General features: G+C 50.0%; 1 protein-coding gene across 1 annotated transcript in view; it reads left to right on the forward strand.

The window, feature by feature from the left end:
* The window catches only part of INPP5D (inositol polyphosphate-5-phosphatase D), a 125,719-nt gene that overhangs the window by 12,878 nt on the left and 100,281 nt on the right, over positions 1-12,560 (forward strand). Inside the window, exon 2 of the mRNA XM_047773787.1 lies at positions 2,368-2,431. Coding sequence (XP_047629743.1) covers positions 2,368-2,431 — 64 coding nt within the window. The remainder of the gene's footprint in view (positions 1-2,367; positions 2,432-12,560) is intronic.

Raw genomic sequence — 12,560 nt, forward strand, 5'->3', positions numbered from 1 at the left:
AATTTAGAGGGATGAGAGGAAGAGAGGAAAAGAAACTTTCCTATGAGAAAGGAAGAGACGTGTGGAAGTGAAATCAATCACCCAAAACATTTCTCCAAAACTTTTTAAACATTCATTGATTCAGAAGCCATATAAAAATTGACCACATACAATGATAAAACTTTTCCACAGCTAAAAAGAGGGGAGGGGAATCAATTAACACTGTTAAAAATAACTCTGAAATATATTGTAGCCTATACCAAAGTCTTATGACTAAATAAGTCAAAGATGATCTAACAAAAAAGTGAGCTAAAGACATGAAAAAGACTTCACAGAAAAAGAAATACAAACAGAGAGACATATGAGAACACGTTCAACCTTCCTCATAAAGAAAGGCAAATTAAAGCAAGCAATCATTGTTCTTTCACCTCTCAGATTTGCAAAAGATGAAAATGTCTGATAACACCCAGTTGGCAGGGTGTGGGGACAGAGACACTTTCATATCCGCTGAGCAGGAGACAAAATGTGACACAATTTCATTGGAAGGCAATTGCTAGTCTTGATCAGAATATAAAATGCCTGCATCCTGCAGCCCAGCGGTTCTCCTTCTAGTGATTTATTCACAGTCACTAACAAGCATCAGCACGTGTCGTGTTTCATGTGCTGCACGCTCTTGCCTAAACGCTTACCCTATGAACAGGTAGATACTGTGTTATCATCATCTCCTTTTTACTGATGGGGAATGAGAACTCTGGACTCACCAATGTGCACAAGAGACAAAAACAGAGATGTTCACTGTAGCATCATGTGTAAGAGTAAAAAGACAAAAGTAATGACCTGTCCCTCATCTCGGTCTAGTCAAATAAGTGGGGGCACTGCTGCATGGTGAAACGAGACTTGGGTGGGTTGATTGCTAATATTTCTTTGGTGAAAATAAGCAAGTTTCAGAACAAGGTATATAATATGATTTTAGTTGCGTGTGAAAGATATGCATGTTGGAGTTCCCTGGTGGCCTAGCAGGTTAAGGATCCGGAGTTGTCACTCCTGTGGCTCAGGTTACTGCTATGGCGTGGGTTTGACCCCTTGCCTGGGAACTTCTGCATGCCGTGGATCCAAAAAATACAATAAAATTAAATTGAATTAAAAGAGGTATATGTCTAAGTTTTTATGTTTAAACATTTCTGGAATGATTTACAAAAAGACATAGGACATCTAAGGGACTCGGAGGACTAGGGGAAGGAGACGTTTACTGTTCATTTTATATCTTTCTATGTGGTCTTCAATTTTTAAAACTAGTGTATGATTTAAAAGTCTAGTTAAATAATAAATATATGTTTAGTGTAATGCCGGGCACATGGGAGGGGCTAAATGACTGAAAAATTTGTAGCCAGCCATCGCCTTGATGATCGAAATAGCATGAGCATCTGTGAGCTGGAGTGCGGCCCCCACCTAGGGGTCCAGCAGGGGTGGACAAGGTCAAGGTCCATGAGAACCCCAAGTAGAAGAAATGGGGTTGGGGAGATGATGATGGGTGAGAGAACAGACCAGCTGTTTCAACCAAGCATGTAAGACCCTAGTGTCCTTGCCCCAAACTCCTCATGCCTGTGGGCTCAGCAGCAGAGCCAAGGGACCTCCAGGGCCACCTGCTGCCACCAGGCTTGTTGTGGGCTGGGTCACCCAGCTGGACCACCAACTGATGGCTCCCCCTCCCAAGGTGCTCCTGCTAGACAACGCCCCCCATCCTCTCAAAGGTTTTAGGGAAGTAAGAAGTAGTTCTTCTTCCTTCTCTCCTTGGGGACCTCTGGACCAGAAGGAGATAGAGCTTCTAGAAAGGGAAGAGAATCCAGGATCCCTAGCACTTCCGTGTTAGAAGCAACCCTAAGGCTCACTCACCAGCTGCTGGGGACAATCCGGGTCTCTGAAGGGATGGCAGCTGACCTTTGCGAGAATAAACCTGTGGGGCAAAGTTCCCAAGAGAGGCAGCCCCGGTGGGTGGGGGAGCTCCACCCGAGGCTGAGCAAGCCTGGCCCTGGCCAGCATGGCCCCTCTCTGTGGCTGTGCCTGGTATGTATCCAGCATGTGCCCACCTTGCTCAGCCCACTCGAGTCTCCCTTCTTCTTAAACACCTCCTTTAGCTCCGTTCGTTTGGCCAACATGACAGCTCAGGGGTTGAAGCAGCCCTTCCAGATGGCGGAATCCTCTAGACCAGACCACATAGCAGTCAAGGGCCAATGTGGCTCATGTCCCAGAGACCCTACCCACCTTTTTCTGAAGCTCCTTGAATGCCAAGGGTGAGGGACAGGGGGCGAGCAGTGTTTCTGTCCAGGGTGGCTTGATGTCCAGAGAAAGGAACGCATAGGCTCTAATTAAGTCTTTGGTCTCTTTCAGGTATCGGAATTGTGTTTACACTTACAGGATTCTGCCCAATGAGGATGATAAATTCACCGTTCAGGTAAGTCCTTTATAAACCTCAAAGTTTGACCCTAACTGGAGCCAATATTGGCAGAGAAAGAGTAAAAAAAGGAAGAAGGGCAGAAAGTAAGTGCCCCAAGCAGCCTAAACATGAGGACTGGGCTGAGCCTATCTTTGTCCTAGAAGAGCCTGGGTGGGGCGGCTTCGCAAGCCGACAGCCTGCAAAGTGACCCGCCCTGTGACATGCTGGAGCAGGCACAACAGACATTATGTGTGTGCTTGTTCATGGGCATGAAGGGGAAATAATAGAAGAAGGATGCTCAGAGGTGAAGGAAACGTGACTGTGGCTTATGGATTATTTTCCTCAGTGGGTTCACATGCGTGAGAGGGAGCAGCCCAGGAAGGAGAGGAGGAAGGGACCTTGCAGGAGAACGGGCCGGAGGGGCTGGAAGCTTTCCCTAAGGATTAGCACGAAACAGTACCTTTCAGTTGGTGGAAATCCGTCCTGTGAAAGGCCCATGCTCATGGCTTCTGGTTTCACCACATAAATTCCAAACATGGAAAACTTGCATTCTAGGTGAAAAAATTCTGTCTAGGTACACAAAGTTGGGGAAGACTACCCTTTATACGGCTTGCATGACAAACACCACGGGTGTTGTGTGACCACAGCGCATGACAACCGAGTGATGTGGAGGCCAGGGGAGCTATTTTTATCTGGCAAGAGAGCTGAGGGGTTGGTGGGGTGGGCAGGACAAAGGAGGTGATGCTCTCAGTGTCCACAATGGGGGCAGGGAAGCCACACTGGGTTCTTGGACCCTTGGTGAGAGGCACCCATAGATGGAGTGCCAAGCAGAGCAGCCAGGATAGATGAGGGTTGGGACAGGATGGCATGGAGGAGCAGTGACGGGGTCTGTGTGGTTTAATTGGAAAGAAGGTAGACTTGGAAGGGGCAAGGCGGCCCATAATCGCTGATTCTGGGATGTGATGGGAACATACATTTTGTGCAGAACTAGGATGCACAGTACAAACAGAGCTGGACTCAAGGGCAGGACAACAGGCAGGTCCCTGGGGCCAAGTCACTGGAAATGTGTCAAAAGGGTGAAGCTGTGCTGAGTAGAATGTTTCTGGGGAACAACTTATGGGCATCAAAGAAATCACTTCTGGAGTTCCCGTCATGGTGCAGCAGGAATGAATCCGACTAGGAACTGTGAGGTTGTGGGTTTGAATTCTGGCCTTGCTCAGTGGGCTAAGGATCTGGTATTGCCATGAACTGTGGTGTAGGTTGCAGACAAAGCTCGGATCCTGCGTTGCTGTGGCTGTGACATAGGCTGGCTGCTGTAGCTCCGATTGGACCCCTAGCCTGAGAATCTCCATATGCCACGTGTGCGGCCCTAGAAAGCAAAACAAAAACAAACAAACAGACAAATAAATAAATAAAATAAATCACTTCTATTAGCCCCTTGAGACAGAGACTGAAACCCTCAGGGCTGTGCTTGAGCCCACCCAGGGTTTCATGAAGCTGCCTTCTCGGGAGGCTGGGACTGTGCTGCAGAGCTTCCATGTGGATGCAAGTTTGGGCTCAAGCGGAATTGCCTCGCCCCATAGAGGTCAGGCTGAGTGTTGCTTCTGGCTTCTTTGTCCTTCCCATACACCATCATCTAAAGACCATCCATTTGAATGTTTTTGGATAGTCCAGGACACCCACATGTCTCGGCCTTGTCACCAGGATCAGTGTTGCTACACCTACGGTGGGACGGTCCTTTCAAGACTGGGCAGCCGCTCATCCTTGGGGTTGTTGCGTCTCCTGTGGGCTCCTCACCTGTCAGGGACGAGGCTGCCTGGCGCAGGCAGTGGGACTCAATGGCCTCTGAGATTTTCCAAGCCTAGGACCGCATAAACATTCCCACAGAGTTTGGCATCCTTGATAGGTGATTTGCTGAAAGGAGTCTAAATTCTCTTAAGTTAAAAGTCAGTCAGTGCTTTTGATCTTTTTTTCCCCTTGTGGTTTCTTCTATTCCTTCAAAGGCGAGAAGACTTTAAGTATGACTAGGCCTTAAGTTGGAAAAGACATGACTTTGTGGCTTCTTGTGTAGAGTTTGTACCCACGGCTGGTAAACTTCTAGACTACGTGGAGGTCTACCCTCTCCCACCTTCACTCTTGCGGCCATGGCATCGTGTGTTCCTGGGAATGGCTCCCAGTCCTTCAGCAGCTTCAGAATCTGGGGCCTCATCAGGCTTTGTGGGGGTGAAAAGAACAGAGGCTTGCTAGGTGGGGGCGGGGGTGCAGGTGGAGGTGTACAGGTCAAGAAGGCAGAAGCCTGGGGGCTGAGACAGAAGGGGCTTGGGGCTCTGCAACCCAGGTGCCACCTGCCACAACTCAGCCCTTCTTGGTACACCTGCCCTTTTTCCACCAACAGGCTCACCCCTGAGCTACAGGTCCCAAGAGGGAATATGGCTGGCTTGGGCATCAGCAGCTTTCTCTGCACAGCCCTCTTCAGACCTGGGTATGATTGACTGTCTTGGAACAGGGGGCCGCCCATGCCTCGGAGACAAGGCTAGAGTTGCAGGGACAGAGCTTGGCCCACGCTCAGCCAGGGTGCCAGGCAGGCAGGTTTCATGGAAGAGCTGGGGCCCTGCTGGTCATGTGTGTCCCCCAACTCTGGCATTGGACCTGGGTACACAGGTTGCTGGGGGGGGGGGGGCAGGCAGCCTGAGCAATTGCCACTCCTGAGGCTACACTTTCCTGTAAAACCGTAACACCTCACAAGATCCTCAGGGTGGCTGTGTGCCGAAGAGCAGGTTAAAGCTCACGCACAGTTGGGCCAAGACCTGGAGCCATCAGAGGTTCAACAGTCACCCACTGGGGCTGATTTTAACTCGAGTTCCTCTTTTCATGTTGAGGCAAAACCTCATACTCTTTTCTGAGCTTAGCCACAGTTTCTAAATAACTCATTCCTTACACCTGAGTCTGCTCGGTGCCACCAAAATAGGAGGCTCCCCCAAATAAGAATCTGACCTGAAACGTTGCCAAGTGAAGCAGCAAAAGCTTTCATCTTATTTTAATTACCTTAGCTCTTCTCCCTGGGGCTTCTGTCTTTTTGACAAAAGCCAAAGAGCCACTCCATCTCTGTTCCCCACAAAGCGACCTCATGAAGTCGGCTACACATTGTGGCCCGGGACGGTCCCATGTACCTCAGGAAGGGGAATGACCCTGCCACTTGGTGACTATTGTTACTCCAGTTTGCTCAGACTTAGGAAGAATCAGAGATGGGAGGGAAGGATGTAAGCTGTAACTTCCTTCAATCCCTGGGCTTTAAGTACGCACATTGCTGAGTCCTGCAAAAAAACCGGGGCTCATGGTCCGGTCCCAGACCTGCCCAAATACGCCTTCTTTCTTTAACCCCAGAAAGTGTGTCCAAACCTCGTTGGGTGTCAAATTCCTTGGGGCAGGATGGACTCGGCCCCAGGAGGACAGGAGGCAGGAAGATGAAGCCTCTCAAGAGAGAGGCCGCTTTTCCTCCCATGGCTGTAGATACCATTTGATCACACATGACATGTGGTCCTTAGGGTAAATCAGTGAGGGACCTGGAACACAAGCAGGCCACCCTGTTCCCAACTGGGTCAAGTCAAGATTGTCCCAGCTGTGTGGCCTTGGCCAAGGAGGTGACTCCGCTGGAAAGTGGGACTCACACATGCGCCTCCCAGAGTGTGTGCAAAACACTCAGCCCGGGGGAGTGGTTGGCGTGGGGGAGCTGCCCACCCTGCCATTACCACCTTTAAAAAAGAAAAAAAAGAAGTATATTGATTCACTATGTTGTGTGAATTTTACAAAGTGATTCAGTTATACACTATACACACACACACACACACACACACATACACAAAGTGATTAAGGTATATATTTATATTTACGTGTGTATGTGTGTGTGTTGCATATATATATATATACACACACACACACTTTTTCAGATTCTTTTTCCATGAAGGTTATTACAGAAAATTGAATATAGTTCCCTGTGCTGTACTGTGGGCCATTGTTGATTATTTATTTTATATACAGTAGTGTGTGCAGGTTAATGTCACACTCCTTTATCCCCCCATTTCCCCGTTGGTAACCACAGTTGTGTTTTCTCTGTCTGTGGGTCTCTTACTGTCTCTATTTGGTGTGAGAGGGAACAGACCCCATAAAGAATGATGGCCTCTGTGAAGCAGCGTCACTTCTGCCTCATGCTTGGATGAGGGAGGAGGGAAGAACAGAGGGAAAAATGAGATGGAAAAAGAAAGAGAACGACAATGAAGAGAAAGAAGGAAGGAACAAATGAAAGCGGGAAAGAGAAAGATGAGGAAAAAGGGAAGGAAGAGGCAGAGGGAGAGGTGAGGGGGCCGTTCCAACAGATGGAAAGGTAGAATCTGGCATGGGGTAAAGAGGTAGCAGAGAAGGGGGAGGGAGAGAGGCTGTGTCCTGGAAGGATGTTCTAGAAGATTCTAGGCAGTGCCTAGGGCTGGCAGGAAGGGGGGCAGGTTTTGTGGTGACCAGGCTCCCCCAGGACTGCTCCTGGGACTGTGGATTTCTGTGTCTCCATCACAGTGGATTTGCTAAGCTGTTGTTCTATAGCCCTTGACCATGAGGACCTTCTGGACTGGAGGCTGAGCTGCTGCTGCTGGCGTGGGCAGGGCTAGGAGCGCTGGGGGAGGGGGGGGACCAGCCCCTCCGCCCCGCAGTCCCCCCCGCCCCGCGTTCCTGCACCCACAGTGGGCTTCTGGTAAGGCCCAGACACCTTCCCTAACTTGGAAAGGGAAGTGACCCTTGGAGGAGGAGCACTGAGTCCAGAAGCAGCTCTGAGGCTCCTGCTGCCTTTGGCAATGACCGTCCTCCCTAGGACACCACGGACAAGCTCCAGGCAGGACGGGCAGTCCTGAGGGGCCAGCTTGAGGGAGACAGAGGCGAGGGCCCAGGGCCTGTCATTGGCCTTTGGGCGTGTCACATAAACGGCCTGATGCCACAATCCCAGGAACGGGGCCTTCAGGTCCATTCCCCACAACCTCCTTGCTGTTCTTCTGACATCCTTCCTGCCAAGAAGAATAAAGCAGAAAACAAAAACCACCCGATCCCGGGTCACCAAGCATAAGCGGCTGCAAACTTCAGGTCTTTTCTCCGGGGTTGAGATTCCGTCCAGGACGTTGACTGTTGAAGTCGAGTCAGGGCCATGCACAGGTCTTCAGGCAAGTCTGGGTGGAGAGAGAATTAGAACCTCGCAGCTCCTGGCCTCTCAATGTTCTCTCCCCATTTGGAAGAACCCCCACCCCGCCCCCCGCCGGGGCTCGAGCCGTTGGGTGAGAGACCCATGACTCAGTTCCTGGTCTCTGACGGGGCCGTCACGTTGCTCCGGGCAGTGTGGCTTTGGCAGAGAGAAAACAAAACAACTTTCTAAAAGCTGTTCCGTCACAAGTGTCCGGGCGGTTGACGGTTGAGCCATTGTTATAAAGCTCAGGAAGAGGGTGGCAGCTGGTATTGTTCTGCGTGGTCACCGAGTGAAGTTAAGATTCCGTCTGAGCCGCCGGGCGAAGGATGTGGCTCTAACACACACTTCCTGGCATTGCACAAGAGGGAGCAGAAAAGGCACAGGCGACAGAAGCCATGAGGGGCCAGGGCTGCCGTGCAGAACTCCCTGGTGGCCAGGCAGCCCCTCTAGGCCATGACTGCCACGTTCTAGAAGGCTCCATTTTCAAGTTCATTTCTTTTCGTTTTTCTTTTCGTTTCCTTTTAGTTTAATCTGCTCTCCAACAAGGACAGGTCTGTTTTCTACGCTTCTAAAGATCTCAAAATAGTTTCCAGTTGCCTTCAGATTCAACAGGCAATTTGGATGGCGATCAAATTCTTGGGGATCAAGTGTTCCCCCTTCAAATTCCATAGAGGTGTTGTCCCACTGCCTTCAGAAACTCAGTATCACGCATAACCCTACATGTCACATCCAAGGCCAAGCTGCTACCAGCTCCTTAAGAGGGAACCTTCTTTTTTTTTTTTTTTTTTTCTTTCTTTCTTTCTTTTTCTGCTTGGAAGCTGGTGGGAATTCTTTTCCACCCTTTATCATTTTTCTTTTGTCAACAGTTCCTAGAATGTGTTCAGCCTGTTCATTTTGCAGAGCTGGGTCTTTCTTTGGCTCAGAAAACTTTTCTTCAGTTTGCTCTTTAAGTTTTTATTCCAGCTCTTCTGGTTTCTATTTATTCTCTCTACTTCCAAATGACTGTCTTCATGCTTTTCCCCTCTCCTGCCCCCCCTCCAGCCATCTTGTCTCATGCTCCAAACCTTCTGGTCCACCTTGCCCTGGGACATGGGCGCATTTCCTCTTTCTTGCCCAAAGCAGAGCCCACACCAGGCCCAATGCCATCTGTGGTTGGTGGGTTTAGGCACAAGAATAAGGTAATGAGATCTATGGGAAGCGGATGCAATAGTAACCAATGAAATGGGAAGGGAAGATTCCATGGAGCTTCTGTTAAAGTTGATTTGTCTTAGAAGGCGACACAAGGATGAAATGGTTCCTCTGCTGCCTTTGGAACCTGTCATAGGATGCGATAGCTGGGGCTGTTGCTGCCATCTTGCAACCATGAGGGGAAGTAGCTGGAAACTGAGGCCAGTATGCAGGGGACAGAGCAGAAAGATGAAATGAACCTGAGGCTTCAATGGTGCCATCGAATTAACTGAGCACAATTCAGCAGCTTGGCCTCCAGACTTCCTCTTTGTAAGATTATTAATTCCTTTTTGTTCAAGTAGTTAAATTGGGGTTTTCTCTTACTGCACCTAAAAGTACCTTCATATGCAAATGTTTGGGCTATCCCAGGGGAATTTCAAAAGAGAAAAAGAAATTTTTAAATTGAACATCAACTTGCACTGCTCCAGGAGCTCACAAGCCGTGGTCTGAGGCAAGTAGCCCTCCATCCTCGCCCCGCCTCAGCGTGGCCTGGGCTGTGTTGCCAGGACACCTCCCAACCCACCCAGACAGTTACAATGACTTGTCTCCACGCCCCACATCCTAGGGGTCCATATCCTTTTCCCCCACTCTGCCCAGAAAAAGCACCAAACCCAGTCCCTGTGTTAGCAGTTACTTCTTCAAGATCAGGTTCTGGGTCGAACCTTATTACAGTAAGAGGCCGCTTAAGGTTACCCAACAGAAGACTCTTTCCTCTAAGAAAAGATCCCTGATTCCTGCGGAAAATCATCTACCCCCCAGCTCTCCAACCCCTTACCCTGCTTTATTTTCTCCATGGCATTTGTCAGTACCTGACTTTATATTCTTGTGACTTGATTCATTCGTTGGCTGGCTTAGAACTGATCCTGGCATATAGGGAGCACTCAGTAGCTATTTAGCGAATCAGTGAATTTGCTGCCATCCTTAAGAATATAGAAAGATCAGGTATCTCCTTGAAACTTCTGAGTTCCTATTATGGCTCAGCAGGTTAAGAACCTGACACAGTGTCTGTGAGGTTGCGGGTTTAATCCCTGGCCTTGCTCGGTGGGTTAAGGCTTCGGCGTTGCTGTGGCTGTGGTGAAATGCTGACCTCTTTTGCCCTTGCTGCTTGTATCCTTCTTAATTGGGTCCAGACTGTCCACAGGATCTACGGGCTCGTCCCTGGTTTCTCGTGCCTTGGTGGATCACGTCTGCATTCCAGGTAGGCTCTCTGTTTCATGGTCTTGGTTTTGCTGCCACTCCCTCCAGTGTGGACTTTAATGTGGCTGGGGAGTTTTCCATTTGGGTGCGAGCGTACGTTATTGGCCCGGCACCCCGTTTACCTGGTGCCATTGCCTTCTCTTTTTCCCGTTCCCTGCTTGTGGGTTTTCACTCCTGCGTCCCAAAGGCCTTGCCTTTCCACACCCACGTGAGGGTGTTTTTAGTTCCTGGGGCAGCAGATTCAGAGAAGTCTTCCTCTGGGTCTCATCCTCTCCAGTCCTCAATTTCCTCATCAGAAATATCAGGATAGCGGCACTGCTTCTCCCAGAGGGAGACTTCCAGGACCAGAGAGGGTTCCTGCGAAGCAGGTAGTGCTGGACCCGGGCGTAACCCAGTGAACGATGGTTTTATGATAACGAGCAAGTGGGGAGAGAGGCCCAGAAGCCAGTCAGCTAAGCAGCACCTGGGCAGAGCTACCCGAGCAGAAGCCCAGGCCTGCGGACTGGCCACGAGTTGGAGATGCCAGGCTCAGGGGAGGGAGAAAGTGCTAAGATTCGGAGACACAACAGATGCAGGAGTTCCGGAACAGGTGCCAGAGAGTCTGGAAGGACTTGGAAAAAGAATGAGTGGCCAGGAGTCCTGACGGGCCCCAGATCACAGCCCAGATAGGGAGGGGAAGGAGGAAGCCAAGGTTAACCCCCTCTGTCTTTTCCATATCAGGACCCACTTGGGAACTGGGATTGTCTGATGTCTGCCATTTGGGCCAGGTAAAGAACTGAGGAAGCCAGGGACAGGGGGTCAGGGTGGGGCTGGTCCCTGGGGTCCCCCTAGGCAGGAGTAAGAGCCCTGAGGATACCAGCGGGGCCAGAGGGAAGGTCCCTCGACACCCCTGGAGCCGAGCTGATCAGCCTTTTCGCCTTCGCCTTCACTTATTAAACCCTTCTGAGGAGCCGGGCACTTAATATACATTCTCTAATCCTGGGAGGGAGGTATTATTAATATTATAATTAATTATTAAAGTAATTACCAACATTATAAATAATTATAATATAATATTATTAACATTATAATTAATTGTTATATTAATATAATTATTAACATGCCCATTTGAAACACAAGGAGACTAAGACTCTGATGGGATAACCCTGTTTGCTTGGTTCATACAACTGGTCAGTAACAGAACAGGGATGTCACTTGACCAGCCATGCTGTGGCTTAAGGACCAGGCCACCCTCCTCCTCGTTGGCTTGGCTCTTAGTCACTGAGGCATCCAGTGGCTGGAAGGTGAGCGCCAGATTAAATCGGATGGTGCCGCCGTGTTCGGCTACTGGCCTTTGCTTTCCAACCACCGAAGGCTGGCCCAGCTGTGGCACCACCTGTTAAGGGCATTGGCACCATTAACCTTCTTGCACGGGGCTCCAGATGACCCTACTGTGAAGCTGAGTCCAATCAGCATTAGATCCGTGTCTCCTGCCATGGTCCTGGGTGACTTCGGTCATTCTGGAGTGACTTAGCTGAGAGACGCCCCATGGCCATTTATCCCCTCATTCATTCGGCAAATCTTAGTTGGGCTCAGAAGGTACCACAGTCAACCTCATCAGCACAGTCCCTGCCCTCACGGGACATTCTGTTTAGAAACAGATGGCAACCAGTTATCAAGATGACCCACCGAGCACCCCAGGTTCATAGAGCTTGAAGTGGCTTCTGCAGCAAAAGAGCTCCCCTTAAAGGGAGGAAATTTTACCCTGTCTTCTGTGCCCCCCAAGCACTTTCCCTCTTCTCCCAACCTGCCCAGCCCGTGTCTGCCTCTGCCATCGAGCTGTGGGTGCCTCGGGAGCCGGGGTGGCCTGCCTTGCCCCTGTGTCTTCCCTAGAGTCTGGCCCAGGGCAGGACTTAGGGCCATTGTCAAAGGAAAGGCCCAACCAGGCTTGGCTTGACCGTGCTGTTCCTACTTACCTCTCAGGGCTCAAGAGACCTTTTGAGGTTAAACTTAACCTCCCTGTTCTTGGCAGAGATGTACCCCATTTTGAGTAGCCCCAAGATAGACGAATCCAAATTCCCCCCCACACACACAAATTGAACTAATGAGTAGGCCATCAGCGGAGCATTTTTTACAAAGAGAGTCACCAAAAGAGATTGGGGTGGGAGTTCCCAAAGTCCCTTCATTTCAGCTGCTCCTGACTGTCCATGTCCAGAAGTTCCAGGAGGCTGACCGCTGCCACGGTGTCCGCCTGTCTTTCCCCATGATTACGCCCCTCCCCCCACCGCCATGACCTGGGGAGGGGGGGAGTTCTGACGTCTTAAAATGAAGAAGTGTGTTTTCCCAAATCCAATGTATCTGTCAAAGGGACCCTCCTAGGACCCCCAAAAGAGGCCTTAGGACCTCATACGGGACAAGGAGAGGACACAGTCCCGGGCTTTGAAGAGGGAAACCAGACGTTCAAACAAGCAGATTGACAGGTTACTCGGGAGTCTGCAAGAAAGACCATTGGCTGCGCAGGAA

Source organism: Phacochoerus africanus, chromosome 3 (assembly GCF_016906955.1).
Source record: "Phacochoerus africanus isolate WHEZ1 chromosome 3, ROS_Pafr_v1, whole genome shotgun sequence".
NCBI classification, from domain to species: Eukaryota; Metazoa; Chordata; class Mammalia; order Artiodactyla; family Suidae; genus Phacochoerus; species Phacochoerus africanus.